Here is a 17882-nt window from a genome sequence, read left to right as displayed (position 1 = left end):
GTTTATTATTTGTCCCAGAAGGGCAATTTGTGTGCAAGCAGATATAAAAAACATAGCGAATACATGTAAATACAAAAACATGGACAAGTGAAACAAACATGGAGCATGTGCAGCAGTTTTCCAGCAGAAATGGATCAAGTGAACACAGACACACACACACACTAGAAAGCATCTCTGTTGCTAGGTCATTACCAAGGGTTGGCCTACTTGCTGGAGTAGTCTAAAAGTTTATTATTCTTGTTTTGACAGCTATTTGCCCCACAATATTCATACATTTTGTTTTTGGAATATTACACTCGAGGGTGTACTTTGCCGTCATTACCGTCTTCAGTCGTGCCAATAATGATGGTAAAGCCCACCCCCGAGTGTAATATTGCAACAACAACAACAAAACATTGATTGTACAAGATTACAAAACAATCAAACACAATCAAAGGAGAAAGAAGAAAAACGTCAATAAAAAATATGTAACCGTCTTTATTTTCTACTGATGATACACTGTGTGTGCGTGTGTGTGCGTGTGTGCGCGCGTGCACGTGTGTGTATGTGTTGCGAGCAGGGCGATGTAGTGCGGTTGTTCCATGCGGAGCAGGAGAAGTTCCTCACTTGTGACGACCACAGGAAGAAGCAGTATGTTTTTCTGAGGACAACAGGCCGCCAGTCTGCCACCTCTGCCACCAGCAGCAAAGCACTCTGGGAAGTAGAGGTGAGCACAACATGTTGTTAAGGTTTCCTAATTTGCTTTTTGGTGTGCGCCTCTTGCTGATGACTCTGTGTTTCTCAAAATGTACGTATTCAAGCCATCCTTTCTACCTTGTCTGTCTGTCTGTTGTCATTTCCAGGTGGTCCACCATGACCCGTGTAGGGGAGGAGCTGGCTACTGGAACAGCCTGTTCAGGTTCAAACACTTGGCCACAGGGTGCTACCTGGCTGCTGAGGTGGGTGAGGTGTGTGTGGCCGTCTTCCCCTCCTTTTCTCACACTGTTGCACTTCTATATCCATGTGTTCATGGGTTTTTATATGCGTGCATTAAGTCCAGTTAAAATCTCTCTGGAGCCATCTGCCGCCTGTTGACAGATTAAGTTACACAGTTGGGTGACCACAATGTGAAATCATCCAATTAATGATGTAGAGGCTGTTTTACATGCGCGTGTCTTCCCCAGGTAAATCCAGACTATGAGGAGGAGAGCGCTGAGCAGCGCTCCTCGGTAAGTCAACCTGAGCTCCATCCCCCCCGTGTGCTTAGCAGTGTCACCCTATTTCTATTCTATTCTAATCTAATTCTAATTCTTTTCTATTCCAATCTGTTCATTTCTGTGCTGGGTCTTTGCTTTGTCCTCTAGGTGGTGGACTTTACACCCTTTACTTTCCAGGTACTGTCAAATACAACCTTAACAGGTCTGCAAATTGCATGAAAGCTGGCCTTATTAAACCTAGCAAAAATACTTCATTTGTAATGTCTGCATCTGGGTCATACAATCTTTGCTGCTGTCTATTCTGTCCACTTAAGATAAGCATCCTTTATCATAAAGATCACTTTTCATTTGAGTTGTATGTGCCTTATATCGGACCCAGACTGCTGCCAGTCAGTGTTGTGCAATATTCCCACTCTGGAGCTGTGGAGTTTGGTTGACACATGTCATCAACTAGTTGATTTCAGGTGTTTACATTCACCTGTCACAGGCTTCATTCAGCTGCCTGCTGCTGTTCAACACCCACACATGTGTGTTTCAACAATGGGGAGTCAGTCAGTCAGTTAGTAAGTCCCTGAGACTCTCCTAGGCTGACCCTCCTGTGTCCGGCAAAAAAGAGAGAGAGATACTCGAGAGATACTAGATCTAGTCTAGGAAGTACAGTAGCAGTGTAGTAACATTAGTTTGCCACAGGGTGTCATCATGCCATCATCCAGCTGATGGTTGTCCCGTTGGAAATCACCAATAGATGGCAATGTTGTATAAAGTATTGCTGAGGTTGTTGATCCCTAATGGGGATGTGGTATATCTCAGTGGCTCTCAACCATGTTCCATCGAGGCCCAACAGTCCCTAGTAGTCAGTATTACAGCTGATTTCAATCATTTGCACAACTTTAATCACAGAGAAGCAATTAACTGAAGTCAGCTGGCAGCTGCTATAATTATCGGTTAAAATAAAAACCTGCATACACTGGGTCTCAATGACACATGGTTTAGAACCACCGGTATATTTTATCACTGGTTTCCATTGACTCTGTTTCTATACACTTCACTGCAGTTTGTGGCCAATGGGGTGCTCCCCTCACACTGTATCTTTTTGTTGCTCTAGCTGGATGGAGATCATGAAGCGCTGCGAGCTCGTCTGCGGGCCCCCGCCGAGAAAGTCATGTACACCCTGGTGCCTGTTCCTGATGGCATGGACATCTCCTCCATCTTTGAGCTGGACCCTACCACCCTGAGAGTGGGGGACTCCATGGTGCCCAGGTATGACGGCAATCATACAGTACCTTTAGAGGACAACATGTGAACTAAAGTAATAGTATAACACTACTACATACACACACACACATAAGCCGTTTTTACACATGCATACAGGAAAATTACCTGTAAATCAATATCGGCCATTTCCCGGAATTTCCCTTCACACCTGAGCACTGCATGTGTGAATATAGTCGTCAAATACCCTGTATGTTGGGGGGGGGGGGGCTTATTTTGGGGGTCGACAAAACTCCGATGGTGAAATAAGTTTGCTTGTCACACAATAAATCACACTCGTTTGACTTAAGAGTATGTTGTATCCTTCACATTCGCTCATGGGCTGCAGTGCAGAGTAGTATCCAGGCAGCGTCAAGCCAGCATAATAAACACAGCCGATTTCCCCCCTCCCCTCTCTGCTCGAGAGAGGCCAGTCCGCACTTCACAGCAGCCCGACACAGGACAGACACAGCGAGAATGGCAGCGGCTTGCAAGCCGCCCAACGCTTGTATGTAGAGAAAGCAAATGCACGAAGCGAAATGTGGAAGTAGTTTGCTTTGATGTGCGCGAATGATTAGATGATGCACGCTGGAAGTAAACGTTAAGCAACGTGTGTACACCTCGCCCATGAGAGAAGGACCGGCAAATGACTGGACCCGTTTCACACTTGTGTCCCTTATCGCGCTCTTCTGACGAAACTGGTGAAATGTCCGCGATGACGGGGGAACGCTTATACCGGGAAACAACTTTCACGCATGAAGGCATTAGACCGCTTTCCGGTCATTTAGCGGTAAAAAGCGCATGTGTGAAAACGGCTATAGTCACACATGCCAGGAATGTGTCATGTGAAGCTGCCACATTCTTGTGAGATTCAGATATCTCAGAGGTTGACACAACTCAAGGACATAATGATACCAAACGTGTATCTCCACCCCCACGGCCCATCTACCTACTACGAGGAATGACATGAATTTGGCTTGTTGTTTGCCACTTTTCTGGATAGGCCTGAAGTGTGTGAGCCTCTGACAGCAAGTTTATGAACACATCCAAGGCTGCCAAAATACCAGGAGCATCAGCTAACAAACAACCTCAAGAGCTGCCATATGCACAGCTAAGGCCTGATAATATGCACATACAGTATAAAGGTCAAATAGCAAACTGTCTCAAGGAGAAGCAGCTCTTCAGTGACAACAGAAATCTCATCGGGGTCGTGGGGGAATGTTGGGTGGAATATTTCGAATGACCAACATGAATCATCTCAGCATCAGCAAGCTTTAACAACCTTGTCAACTAGGAATAATGTAAATGTCTGATGTCAAGCGTTTTAGTAAAAAATCGTTTTAAAACAGGACAAAACCCAAAACACACAGCGGGGCAGTGGGCTGTCACCTCGAAGCCATTTAATGTGAAGCGTTGAGGGAGTATAGAGACACTGCATGAAATAGGCCACGCCCATCACGGGGGAAATGCCCCGTTCATTTCCACACACCAGTGTAATTTTCCTTGAATTAAACATAGCTAAAAGCTGTTGTCTGGTGGGCTGCGCACACAACAAATGTAAAAAATCGCCACTTAAAGTTTTTGTTGTACTCCTGAGCAAAACAAGGAAGCCATTGGGAATTGGCGAGAAGAAAAATGTGGATCTAGCTGTCAACGAAGTAAGTTGGAGTGTTCATCTTCCGTATATACGATCTTTTTGTGCAACACGCAAGCAAGCATGCACGTGACATAGGAGAACGCCAGGATTGGAGGGGGGATTTCTGTTTTCCCCCCTCTTGGGCGTGGTTTCTGAATGATGACGCGTTACGCAGTGTCTCTATTGGGAACAACAGTGGGAAATCAGGAAATGAGGGCTTGCTTGGGTTGGGAGCTGTAAGCAAGGGCCCTTTTGCAACTGTTGTCTGTTACAGGCAATGGCCTGTAACAGACAACAGTTGCAAAAGGGCCCTTGGTTCTGGTCTCTTATTATGGACATTAAAATGGGAGATTGTTAGATTGTTGCCACGACATGCTGTTTGATTGACACTGGAATCACAGGAGAAGACGATACCTAGCAGGTGTTATTACTGGACATTTTCAATGGGCAGATGCTCACATTCATTCATTTTCATACATCATTCGATGTTTAGCTTTGATGCAGACTTCATACAATACAGTAGTATGGATTCAGTTAGGTCATTTATTCTAAAACATGTCACAAAAATGGAAAGTCCCTATAAAGCTAGCTTGTCATGTGCTTTCAATTATATTCAAAAAAGAAGAAGAAAAAACATTGACACCCCCCCCCCCGCGTCTCTCACTGTACTTTCTTTCTTTCTTTGTTGTTTTTTTTGTCAATGTATTATGTGTGCGTGCCGTGCATGTGTGCGTGTGTGTCTCATATGGTCTGGTCACCAGTAGATGGTATGATGCCAGCCATGGGGAGCCAGGAAAGTCCCATTATGGCTTGAAACAGGAAACCATGGTAATAATCAGACTGAAAGTACGCATGGATAGTAGGCACAGGGGAAAAACATTGCAACATGGAGGACCATGTCATATCCCCAAGCTCCAACCACATGCCAGATGTTGAATAAACGCCGTAAATACGCCTCCATACAGACACATCATCTGCGAGATGCATTTCTCCTTAGGTCTTCTGCTCTTTACTGCCAAGTTTAGTTATGCCAGTGTGTGCATCTATATTTGGGCTAATTGTGCATCTATATCGAGGCTCTGTTTTGTTCCGTCTCTTTTCTTCATGTTGACAGTAGTATCGTGTGAGGGCATGTGTAGGGCTAAAATTACAATTGTGTGGTTGTCCCTGTCACCACAGCATCAGATAAGAACAGCCAATCCCCCTGGTGTCAAAGCATCCATTGTGTCACGTCGTCAGGTGCGTGCCTGCATGCTGCAGGCTACTATCGCTAGCGCCTCCCACCCCTACCTGAAATAACCCCGCATCTCAGGGCCATAGAGCAACTCTGGCCGTGAGACTGCAGTAATTAATGCCTGGGAGAGCCTGTACACAAAGCTAAGCCTGTTAGCGGCATCAGTAGGCGGTTACATAACACCTGCCAAGAATATGGCCACTGTCTGCTTGTCCGTGTTAAAGGTGCACTGCACACACTGACTTACACACACGCACGAGGGGGGTTTGGGTGCTTTGTGTATGGGAGTTGCGGCTGCGGGCTCATCAGTCTTTACTTCATGGGCTGATGCTGCACTGGTCACTAAAACTGTCAAGCTATCGGTGACCATGCCAAGGCAAGCGCTGTTGCTATTGAGGCAACAGCGGCAACATGGATCAAAGTAGCCAAACCTCAAAAAGCAATACCTGTTAGCTGGAGAAGCCATTATACAGATATTTTCCCACTACCCACGGAGCTTTGTTTACATATTTTTGTTAATTCTGATTAAGCATTAAGTTGATAACAGTGATAGCTGACAGTGATAGGAGCCTACACCAGCATGCATTTCATCTTATCTTACAAACACACATGACAGTTTAAAACTTTATGACAGATACAATTTATACCAATGGGAAAGGATTTAAATGATCTAAGCAATTATTTGTGGGTTAGTTGTGTAAATTTAATTCACACATTTGTCTTTTAAGACCTCTTCTGTGCATCAGTAAATGGATGTGAACTTGGACATATTTGTGTATTTTGTTCATTTGGTTTGGTGGTTGTTGGAGGTTCATTCTGTTTGGGTATAGACCGGTTATGTCATCACAGGACAGTACACAATGTATATTTAAATTTGTTGACCTTTTGGTGACATTGCTACTCCACAACTTTGCTCGGTTCAGCTCTCCTGGATGGATGCCTGCAGGGCTGTTTTGCGGGGCGGTTTTCAAATGTGTGTGGGATTGTGTGCGGGCCGGGGTGGGTCAGCATTGTTTTTTCCGTGAAGCCCAATTGATCTTGATTAATTTGGGTAGAGGTCAAGCCAATGATTTATGATGCTACCTATGATTTTACATCGTTTAGCTATGTCTGTTATTATCTATTTTTATCCTAAGACTCTTTTTTTTGCTACTTGTTTTAATTTAGATGATTGATTATATGATATTATGTGTTACTGTCTGTTCTGTTTTTATAAGACCAGGGACAATGTTGGAAATAAGTGTTCACACTTTTACATGGCATCCCTTGGATGTTTTGTATTGTCTTCTATATCCATAAAATCAATCAATCAATCAATCAATCAAATTATATTACCTTGTTTACCCAGAATTACTTAAAATGAGCAGGGCAGGTCTCGGTCCAGTGTTTTGCTAAAGGACACTTTGATAGGACAAACAGCTGTTAATGGCCATATTGGCTATCGCAGGGGTCAAACATGTGACCTCTCTGTCACAGGTCAGCTTCTCTGCGCACTTGGTCTCCCTTGCCTCGCCTCATCCCACAGTGCCTTTTGAGCTTGTCATCTTTGTGCTTGCTTCTGCTTCTTTTAGGGGCTCCTATGTGAGGCTAAGGCACTTGTGTACCAACACATGGGTTCACAGTACAAACAACCCCATTGACAAAGAGGAAGAGAAGCCTGTTATGTTACGGGTGAGTAGGTGATGATTGAGGAGTACAGCATGACTGATGTTATCTAAGTCACTTACTGTAAAATGTCATTTTCCCAGATCGGAACATCAGCGGTAAAGGAAGACAAAGAGGCTTTTGCCATCGTGCCGGTGCCGCCAGCAGAAGTGCGTGATTTAGACTTTGCTAATGATGCCAGTAAAGTGTTGGCATCCATTGCCGGCAAACTGGAAAAGGGCACCATCACACAAAATGAAAGGCGGTAGGTATTTATAGTATTCTTGTTACATCACCACACGGCCATCTTGGTAGGAAAATAACAGGTGATTGTAATCAATTAACAGGTGATTACAATCAAGTGACACAAACAGCCAATCAGCTGTGTGTATTGTAGCGCCATATTGGTAGGAAAATGCTTGTGACATCATGGGAATACTATGAATAGGAAAGAAGTACCAACTGCAGGCCCTACTACATTGTTGTCATCATCTAATCAGTTGAAAGAAAACTCTTAAATTGTTATCGCTCAAGTCCTTGCTGAATTTTTCCAGAGAGACGCCCAGTTTTGAAGGTAGTCTCCAACTATGACTTATAGGTCTGGACTGACATTTAGGGCACTATTCTCTCCAGGTTTGTGACCAAGCTCCTGGAAGACCTAGTGTTCTTTGAGGTGGACATCCCCAACAGCGGCCAGGACGTCCTGGATATCATGGTTAATAAGCCCAACAGAGAGAGACAGAAACTCATGAGAGAACAGAATATCCTCAAGCAGGTAGGCCTTAAACCTCTGAGGTGTTTTATGAACTCTATTACAGGTCATGCTTATCCACAAAGTTGGGCGTTAAAATTCTCCTTTGCCATTGCAGATCTTCAAACTTCTCCAAGCCCCTTTCACAGACAGTGGAGATGGCCCCATGCTGCGGCTGGAGGAGCTCGGAGACCAGCGCCATGCTCCTTTTAGGCACATTTGCAGGCTTTGCTACCGAGTGTTACGGCACTCTCAGCAGGATTACAGGAAAAACCAGGTGGGTAGGCGTAATAACTCCACTCCAACTGCAGGTACCTTTTGACCTTATCCTTGGCAGTGATGACCCTCGCTCTTCTCCCCTTTACAGGAGTACATAGCCAAGCAGTTCCGCTTCATGCAGAAGCAGATAGGCTACGACGTGTTGGCAGAGGACACAATAACCGCCCTGCTCCATAACAATCGCAAGCTGCTGGAGAAGCATATCACTGCTGCTGAGATAGACACATTTGTCACTCTAGTGAGGAAGAACCGCGAGCCCAGGTGAGACTCACAGGAAGATACGGGCCTCGGCTGCCATCAGAAATTGGCATAGAAGGGAGGGCTGTGAGTTCTGGGCAGCTGGGTCAGATTTGTTTGTCTTAACAGAACCAAGTAATGTAAATATATGTAAATGTATTCAAATGTATGCAGAGTAGTATGAGTGAAACTGTTTGTGTGTGACCTTGGCACTGCAGGTAATTTGCTGACAGTGTGTGCTGCTGTTGAGTTTATAAGTCCTGTCAAGTGTTGTTAACACATTGAGTGCCAAGGACGTCTGTGCACGTCCTAAAAAAAAGTAACGAGGAGTGCCAAGGACGTCTGTGGACGTCCTAAAATCATAATTCATATTATTCCATAATTCTGCTGTTTAAGGTCGTACCCAGCCAGTGAGCATGAATCCCTTCAAGGGATCACACGGCGCCACCTTAAACATCGTCACGGAAGCTGCGCCACCCACCTCAGATCCTTTACTTTGTGCAGGAGAAAGCAGGGAAAGACGTGATCAAAGAGGAAACCGATGCATGCTTCAGCCAGAGCCGTATATATTGCTCTGTCTGCAGCGGAGAGTGGGCTCGGCTGCATCCGCGCTCACAACTGAGCTCTTATGCTTCTATCTATCTCCACACGATTTCCTGCCAGAAAGCCAGCATCCGAAGCCGAACGGCCAAGCCTTTTCGTTCAGTCGCGTTTGCCAGCGCGCATCATTTCCTTGATGCGCGCTGGGATCCGTCCGGGGCAAAAACGGAGTCGAGAAAACAAACTCTGTGCGTGTGGGAGGAGCCCGCAGCTCAGAGGTGGAGAGGGGGGGGGGGGGGGGAGAGGGGCACGCAGGCTGCACAGAAACCACACCACGCCACCACATCAGAAAACACCAGCCAGAGTCAGTGAATGTGCTCGAAATTAGAGTGCAAAAGGTATTCATAAAAGTGACTATATCTTGGAAAGTAAAAAAAAACGACAGAAAACCCTTGAAAGTGCACTTTTTTCAGAGGCTGTCATTTCATAATGGAACTGTCTAGAAACAAAATTTCTTCTTTGGAAGAAGCAGGAGTGTTCAATGTTTCATTAAAGTCCAGCCCCGTCAATATAGCCATAATAGAAAAAATTCTATAGCTGTTTTCAACTGAATGGAAGTGAATCTGGCACAGGCTGCAGACAATTTTACTGAAGCGCTGTGGCACTCAATGTGTTAATGACATGGCAACCAGACGGATCCAGAAGTCTGAATAAAGAGGGCCTTCACAGATTGAAGGATAATGGTATTGGTAGAAGGGACGTGGGTGCAAAACGAGTTAGTCCATCAGCCTCATGTGGCACTCATCATAGGATTTGAATTAGGGATGCACCGATATGAAAATTTTGGCCGATGCCGATAACCGATATTAAGATTGCTGTTATGGCCGATAACCGATATTTACCGATGTCGATATGATCTGTATAAAAACACATTTCTATGATAATACAATTTTGTACATACTGAAAAACACATGTAAACACTGAATTTGAAAATGTTATACATTTCTTTATTTCAAAAACATTTGTAAAAGCCCATAAATCATAGATTTACTGCATTATTTCATCTCAATGTGAAGAATTTGGCTGATACCGATAACCGATATTAACATTGCAACATCGGACCGTTACCGATATGTTAAAAAATGACTAACATCGGCCGATACCGATATGATTGCCGATATATCGTGCATCCCTAATTTGAATACATTCAGGTAAACACAGGCTAGAAACCCAGAACAACGGGACGTCCCTAAGCTCTCGCTCCAGTGTCCATATATAATGCATGTTTTGTTGTCCACCCCCAGGTTCCTGGACTACCTGTCAGATCTGTGTGTGTCCATGCAAAAGTCCATCCCTGTGACCCAGGAGCTCATCTGTAACGCAGTACTGGACCCAACCAATGCTGACATCCTCATTGATACCAAGTTAGCGCCTCACCTTGCTTCATTTTTAGAATTTCTGTTCAGCAAAAAAACATTTTGAAAATCATTTCTTTGTGCTTTTCACCAGGCTGGTCCTGTCGAGGTTTGAGATTGAGATGACAGCAAATGGAGAGAATCCAGTGGAGGCAGAGGATGAGGAGGAGGTGTGGCTGTTCTGGAAGGACAACTGTAAGGAGATCCGCAGTAAGAGCATCAGAGAGCTGGCCCAGGATGCTAGGGAGGGCCAGAAGGAGGACCAGGAGGTGGTCAGCTACTACAGGTCAGATGTCTTCAATTGTTTGCACATTAATTCTGAGGCCATATGAAAATATGGGTTAGATATCAAGTGTGCTCATTGTTGCGTACAAGCTCAAAGATCAGATTAGTCTGGTTCCTCCATGTTTCATCAAAATAAAGTTTACAGCAGTAAAATCCAAGACACTCAGATATCAAGTCCAAATATTAAATTGTGACCTTTGGCTCTGTCTGGGTGGAGTGCAGTTATAAACTGTCTATCTTTTAAAATATTTAAGCTTAAAATGCTCTTAAAAAAGAATTACACCACAAAAGTATAAAGTGGCATTCAATGATCATGAATATGTGCATAATTCAGTTTGGATAAAAAAAGACAGATAGAGAGATAGAACGCCAAGCTCACAAAATGATGTTTTCTCACAGGTACCAGCTGAACCTCTTTGCCAGGATGTGTCTGGACCGCCAGTACCTGGCTATCAATAAGATCTCTGGTCAGCTGGACGTGGATCTGATCCTGCGTTGTATGTCTGATGAAGACCTGCCATATGACCTGCGGGCCTCCTTCTGCCGCATGATGCTGCACATGCACGTGGACCGCGATCCGCAGGAGCAGGTCACACCCGTCAAATACGCCCGTCTTTGGTCTGAGATTCCCTCAAAGATCGCTATTGATGAGTGAGTTCCACTTAGGGATTTCTTTGGTTTATTTCCAAAGATGTCAGTGCGTCTCTTACATGTGATTCTCATTTGATCTCCCTAGCTATGACAATGATGGAAACACCAGAGATGAGATCAAAGAGCGTTTCTCCCTCACCATGGACTTTGTGGAGAACTACCTGAGAGAGGTGGTGTCACAAAACATTCCCTTCACTGACAAGGAGAAAAACAAGCTTACCTTTGAGGTACCGTGTCCTTGGGAATGGTGTAAAGGGATAAGAATCCACATAGGTTTAAATAAATTATAAAGCATGGCTGTGATCTTTCTTGTCTATAGGTAGTGAACCTGGCAAGGAACCTCATCTACTTTGGCTTCTACAACTTCAGCGACCTGCTTCGCCTGACAAAGATCTTACTGAACATTTTAGACTGTGTGCATATCAGCACCATATACCCTATCGCCAAGATTGAGAAGGGAGAAGAAAACAAAGGTTAGCATCCAACTCTGTAGTCTTAAGCTGCGTTCACACCGACCTATTAAAGTTTTTCGCTGGCGTCGAGTTTACATACAAAGTCAATGCAAACGAGCGATTGAGCGTATATTCGCCTGGGAGAAAAATCGCTGGGCGTCCGAGCGGCAGAGACAGAGCGATAGGGAGAAAATTCGCTCGTCGCTCGAGATGAAATATCCCAACTCGAGCGAAAATACGCTGGCATCAGTCGCTCGCCGCTCAATGCTGATTGGCTGCCGAGAGCGAGTCAAGGATCACACTGGCTTGGAACAAACCGCTGGTTTATTGTGTGGCAACAAACCACATTGACAGCCTGACAGCTGACATGAAGTGAAGTCTGTCCTACCGGTATGGCGCTCGCATTAGGAGCACGCTGATAGGCTTTAGCTTGTAAACAATGACGGTGGCTCGTAGTGGACAAATATCATGACATTGCGTAACGTTATATCCCCCACATGTCCGTCATTTCGTGTGCCTGTTGATGAGCGATTTAAACAGAGCGACAGAGCGATTCCAAAGGGTTGAATCAAGCGACAGAGCGAAAAATAAACATCTCGGTGTGAACGCACCTTTAGCGAGGGGAGCAGGCCTTTATTTGATGATCTATGTGTACAGAATGTCCTACTCATATTACAGTGTGAAATGATCATACATCTTCTGCCGGGCTTCAAGATTGTCATCAGGGTTTAGCTTCTCTGCCAATTTCTGCCAATTAGTAAGGATACAATTTTTCAAGGTTAATCATGCCAATCTTGAAGTTCTCAGAGCCAGAGCATGATGTTAATCAGGGATTGATTATATTATAAGACCCTTGTCCACTTCTCATTTAGCCAACCATCACATCTGAATCCTCATTCAAGTGCATACAAAACGTCAGAGATCCTGCAAATTCTTAATGTGTCCAAATACTTCTTCATGTGAAACTACATGGAAAAGGGTGTTGTTTATAACATCCATTCATTCATTGTGGCATTTCACATGCAAAGTATAAAGATGTCAAATTATCACACACACATCACGCTCCAAGTACCTAGGTAGCTCACTCAGTGAGCATGGCAAGCTTTGCATTAATGTGAAGTTTGTTCCATCTGAACACAGTTTGTTATGGTCTCTCTGAATATAGCTGGCAGTAATGTGATGAAGTCCATTCATGGAGTCGGGGAGCTGATGACCCAGGTCGTCTTGCGAGGAGGCGGCTTCCTGCCCGTCACACCAATTCATCAGCCAGAGGGAGATGTGGTCAAAACCCAGATTGAGCCAGAGAGAGAAGATGTCATGGTCATGGATACTAAGCTCAAGGTCATTGAGATTCTACAGGTAGGTCATGAGGAAAATGATACATCTTTGAAACTGAAGACTTTTTTCTGTATTGTAACTTTGTGTTTTCTTGTAGTTCATTTTGGATGTACGGCTAGACTACAGGATCTCCTGCCTGCTCTGTATTTTTAAGCGTGAGTTTGATGAGAGCAACCCACAAGCAGACAACACCGTCAGTCAGGATGGAACCAACAATGTGACAGGTCAGATGCCTGGTATGAAGCCACTCTATAAGTGATTGTATTCTAGTGAGTGTATTCCCCCCCCACATAAATGTTTATTATTACCTTGGAATTGACTTCATTAAAATATTTATGTGAATTGTTTTAAATACCTCTAGGAAATCTTGACTTTGAAAACATTGAGGAGCAGGCTGAGGGAATCTTTGGAGGAAGGTAATGGTCTCGCCGCTTTAGTCAGTGCCTAACAAAGGCTTGAAGCAATGCCTCACAATCTACTATTAAGTAAAGTTTAAGTAAATTCTGGTCCTCTCCTTTCAGTGAGGAGAACACTCCATTGGACCTGGACGATGATGGTGGTCGCACCTTCCTAAGGGTCCTGCTCCACCTGACCATGCATGACTACCCTTCCCTGGTGTCTGGAGCGCTCCACCTGCTCTTCAGACACTTCAGCCAGAGGCAGGAAGTCCTCATGGCCTTCAAACAAGTAGGCCCCAGCCCCCAACATACTGGAACACATTTTAATGTCTCATCAGTCATCATACAAACGTTGGCTTGTAATCATTGGTACAGATTTCACTGTAACACTAGAAACCAGGAAACTCAACGAGATTAAGTTTAAGTTCCTGCTTATGCAAATATGTAAAAATAATAATGTGATATGTAAATGTCCACCCATTCTATTAACCTCAGGTCCAGCTCCTGGTGACCAGTCAGGATGTGGACAATTACAAGCAGATTAAGTCAGATCTTGACCGACTGCGTTCCATTGTGGAGAAATCTGAACTGTGGGTCTACAAGAGGCAAGGAGAAGATGGGATGGATGGGGATGGACCTTCAGAGTCTGACAACAAACAGAAGGTAGTACATATACATATACAGTATGTATATGTATATACATACCTGTATGTATACTGTATATATATATATATACAGTATATATATATATATATATATACACATACATAAACGTTGTTGGTCTGTTGGTTTACAGGGTGATTCAGGTGGTTCAGACAAAAAGAAGACAGAAAGCACCAGCAGTTACAACTACAGGGTTGTAAAGGAGGTACACTCAATAGTATTTTCATCACATTTTGTTTGTGATGCTGTGTTGGCTGTAATTAAAGTCCTTTTCCTGTGTGTGTTAAGGTCCTGCTGCGTCTCAGTAAGCTGTGTGTCCAGGAGGGAGCCTCAGGGAAGAAGAACAGGAAACAGCAGCAGAGGCTGCTAAGGAACATGGGAGCTCACAGTGTCGTGCTGGAGCTGCTGCAGATCCCCTATGAGAAGGTGCAATCAGATATTGTAGATATTGTATCGCATCCAAAACTAGGACACTTCCGCCAAGACCAATAGTGTAGTCTCCAATGATATGCACATTTGTGATCTGCTCCAAGATTTAATGGGTTCTTCCTTGGCCCATGTTACACCGTTCCACGAAGTTTCCTGAACATTTTCACTTTTACTTCGTGTAAAAGTAGTTTTGAAGTTTGAAGTTTTGTTTGGAAAAGATTGTAATCTTTATTGCTTTTATAAATTGGTATTGTGATGATTATTCATAGTAATAGTAGTAGTAGTGGTGGTGGAAGGTTTTTTATTGTACCCTGTTTTACTCCAAAAGCATTCCTAACTATAATGCTATTATATGCACTAGGTTGAAGATGTCCGCATGGAGGACATCATGAATGTGGCTCATGAGTTCTTGCAGAATTTCTGTGCTGGGAACCAACAGAACCAGGTTCTTCTCCACAAGCATATCAACCTCTTTCTTAACCCAGGGGTAAGTACTGTAGCTATTCTAATGCTACATTCACACCAAACGCGAATTCGCAAATTTGGGCTGTGAGATTACATACAAAGTCAATGCAAACATGTGAGCAGATGCCATTTTGCCCCGGGCGGTGTGAATGATATATTGATACAATGAATGAATCCAATGAATGATACAATATTCGTCTCTGTCTCTATTCGCTCAAGTTGAACACTATTTTTTTTTTTTTTTTTTCACAAACTTGTTGAGAAAAATTGGTGGACCCCCTGCAATAGCTCTGCGAACCCCCTAGGGGTCACGGACCCCTGGTTGAAGACCACAGTTCTAAGACCATAATTAAAGGAAAACTCATCTGAAATTCACTCAGTATCTGTAAGAATCTACCCAGTGTTACTATTTTATCAATCAATGACTTAAATTGCCATTTTGGTACTAGTCCTTATGGATGAGAAGGTGTCATTTTTGTCTACAGTGATACAGTATATGCTGGTCCTTGTCTCTCCTCTTCCTTTCAGATCTTGGAAGCAGTCACCATGCAACACATCTTCATGAATAACTTCCAGCTATGCAGTGAGATCAACGAGCGTGTGGTTCAGCACTTTGTCCACTGTACTGAGACCCACGGTCGACATGTCCAGTATCTCAAGTTCCTGCAGACCATTGTCAAGGCGGAGAACAAGTTTATCAAGAAGTGTCAGGACATTGTCATGGCTGAGGTGGGGCTCCATGACCTGTAGGGTAATATTATGCTCTTTTTGCCAGCAGAAAGAAATGTATTGATAATACTAACAGAAGCAGAAACAGATGACAATACAGTATAGTGATACTAATGGAAACGGAAAGAGATGCACTGTAATACTAACTACAGTAGATGTTTTGGTGATAACAGCTGTCTCTCTCTCTCTGTGTGACTCTCCCCCACTCAGCTGGTGAACTCAGGTGAGGATGTCCTGGTCTTCTACAATGACCGTGCCTCCTTCCAGACACTGATCCAGATGATGCGTTCAGAACGGGAGCGCATGGATGAAAACAGCGCTCTGATGTACCACATCCACCTGGTGGAGCTGCTGGCGGTCTGCACCGAGGGCAAGAATGTGTACACGGAGATAAAGTGTAACTCTCTGCTGCCGCTGGACGATATCGTACGGGTGGTCACCCATGAAGACTGTATCCCTGAAGTAAGAATAATGGGTTGTTTTGTGTACGGAAGAAAGCTGATAGGGATCAGAGAGGTGTGTGTCTGTGTGTGTGTGCGTGCGTGCGTGCATAAGAGGACTAAATGTCCTCAACGGGGATAAAAAGATGAGGAAACTTCTCAAAAGTGAGGCTTTTTTACAGGTAGGAGTTGGGTTTTTGGGTTAAGCCTAAAATGACGATGAACTTTAAATTAGGTAAGTAGTAGGTTAATGTTGTGCCATGGCATTGTGGCGAGGGTTAAGGATTAGTGGGTTTAATATAGTTAAACAAAGGTCCTCGCAGGTACTGAAATACGAATGTGTGTGTGTGTATAAATCAAACCCACATAAGGTATATTGTCATCATGATAATATATGTTGTCTATATAGACAGAGAAGCTCAAATCTCAATAAAAAAAATCTCTCTTTCTAATGACACCAAATGTATATAACTTGCATGTTCATAGGTTCAGACACCACAAATATCGTTGAAATTCTTTTGGTACTTGTTTTGGAAATTGATGTTTGGGTGTTTGAGAGCAACATGCTGTCCATCATTTATAAAAAAAGACGTAATTTGTTTTGTATTGTCTACACCTTTCTGCTCTTATTCTCTCCAGGTGAAGATTGCATATATCAACTTCCTAAATCACTGCTATGTGGACACGGAGGTAGAGATGAAGGAGATCTACACCTCCAACCATATGTGGAAGCTGTTTGAGAATTTCCTGGTGGACATTTGCAGGGTAAGACAAATTGCCCGTGGCATCTCAAAGTGAGACGGGTGGATTGAGAGATGGAGAAATGCTCTTGTGAATTAAACGTGGATATTATGTCATGGGTTTGGATGATTAATGTCAACACAGCGTGGGGTGGCCTCTTTTTTACCTGACAGCATGGGGTGAGCTTTATTTACCTGTCGCCCACATACGTTACAGGAAGTGAGGTCCAGTGGCTGTGTGTGAATCATGCTAACCCTTTATCTGTCCTTTTTCTGCACTAGGTGTGCAACAACACCAGTGACAGGAAGCATGCAGATACCATGCTGGAGGGTTATGTAACGGAGACGGTCATGAGCATTGTCACATGTTTCTTCAGCTCTCCCTTCTCTGACCAGAGTACCAGTCTGCAGGTAATGTGGACAGTAGCATAGCATTTGAGCTACAACAAACTTTAAGCCCCATTATGTAGTTTTTCTATTTGGGGAAACTGCGCCCCCCACAGTTACAGAGGCCAACGTTAATAATGCTACATTTCCCTGTTTGTATGTTCAGATATCAGCCTTATTTTACCATTTCTGCTTGTACTCTCTACTTTGCTTACCTTTCTGCAGTGTTTATAACTGATTCACTGGGGAAAAAATAGCTCCAAATACCCCCAAAAGTCATTGATCTTGACTTGTTTTAGTGAGAGTAGCTAATCGTGCTGCTAATCAAGCTAGCAAGCAAAACACGTTTCACTTCCTATATGTACTTCAAAATAAAAGCATCCAGTTAGTTTGTAAGCAGAAAACATTTAATTTGAAGGAACAATGTAGGAAATGGAGTTAAAAGTTCCAGGCAAATGACACTGTCAAGGTACTCCAGGATGCAGCCACCAAAAAGACATAGTGCAGGAACAGGCCTTCGGATGGCCATGTGGGAATGACAGAGCTGCCATTCCCCCTATTATAAATCACTGTACCATAAAAATGATAAAAAGCTATTGGCGATATGGCAAATAGGCCAATCTCCCAAAAATGTTGTCCTTTAAGGTAATATATATATATATAGATAATGGGGCTTTAAAGAAAATCACTGTCCTGTGAAGACCTTGTAACTCCAATTTTAA

The 17882-nt window shown here is 43.7% G+C and overlaps 1 protein-coding gene across 1 annotated transcript in view; it reads left to right on the top strand.

Annotated features, from left to right (window-relative positions):
* Nucleotides 1–17882, top strand: part of LOC310798313 (inositol 1,4,5-trisphosphate-gated calcium channel ITPR1-like) — a 122128-nt gene that overhangs the window by 27494 nt on the left and 76752 nt on the right. Inside the window, exons 9-35 of the mRNA XM_083660823.1 lie at nucleotides 560–706; nucleotides 843–947; nucleotides 1164–1208; nucleotides 1344–1373; nucleotides 2302–2456; nucleotides 6889–6988; nucleotides 7066–7226; nucleotides 7595–7736; nucleotides 7831–7989; nucleotides 8080–8252; nucleotides 10073–10192; nucleotides 10278–10469; nucleotides 10868–11119; nucleotides 11205–11346; nucleotides 11439–11592; nucleotides 12737–12930; nucleotides 13007–13145; nucleotides 13271–13325; nucleotides 13431–13596; nucleotides 13803–13970; nucleotides 14104–14175; nucleotides 14259–14396; nucleotides 14761–14886; nucleotides 15393–15593; nucleotides 15804–16055; nucleotides 16673–16798; nucleotides 17056–17184. Of these exons, the coding sequence (XP_083516949.1) occupies nucleotides 560–706; nucleotides 843–947; nucleotides 1164–1208; nucleotides 1344–1373; nucleotides 2302–2456; nucleotides 6889–6988; nucleotides 7066–7226; nucleotides 7595–7736; nucleotides 7831–7989; nucleotides 8080–8252; nucleotides 10073–10192; nucleotides 10278–10469; nucleotides 10868–11119; nucleotides 11205–11346; nucleotides 11439–11592; nucleotides 12737–12930; nucleotides 13007–13145; nucleotides 13271–13325; nucleotides 13431–13596; nucleotides 13803–13970; nucleotides 14104–14175; nucleotides 14259–14396; nucleotides 14761–14886; nucleotides 15393–15593; nucleotides 15804–16055; nucleotides 16673–16798; nucleotides 17056–17184 (3843 nt within the window). The remainder of the gene's footprint in view (nucleotides 1–559; nucleotides 707–842; nucleotides 948–1163; nucleotides 1209–1343; nucleotides 1374–2301; nucleotides 2457–6888; nucleotides 6989–7065; nucleotides 7227–7594; nucleotides 7737–7830; nucleotides 7990–8079; nucleotides 8253–10072; nucleotides 10193–10277; nucleotides 10470–10867; nucleotides 11120–11204; nucleotides 11347–11438; nucleotides 11593–12736; nucleotides 12931–13006; nucleotides 13146–13270; nucleotides 13326–13430; nucleotides 13597–13802; nucleotides 13971–14103; nucleotides 14176–14258; nucleotides 14397–14760; nucleotides 14887–15392; nucleotides 15594–15803; nucleotides 16056–16672; nucleotides 16799–17055; nucleotides 17185–17882) is intronic.

Source organism: Poromitra crassiceps, assembly GCF_964638095.1.
Source record: "Poromitra crassiceps genome assembly, chromosome: 25".
Classification (NCBI taxonomy): domain Eukaryota; kingdom Metazoa; phylum Chordata; class Actinopteri; order Beryciformes; family Melamphaidae; genus Poromitra; species Poromitra crassiceps.
This window is presented reverse-complemented; position numbering and strand designations above follow the sequence as displayed.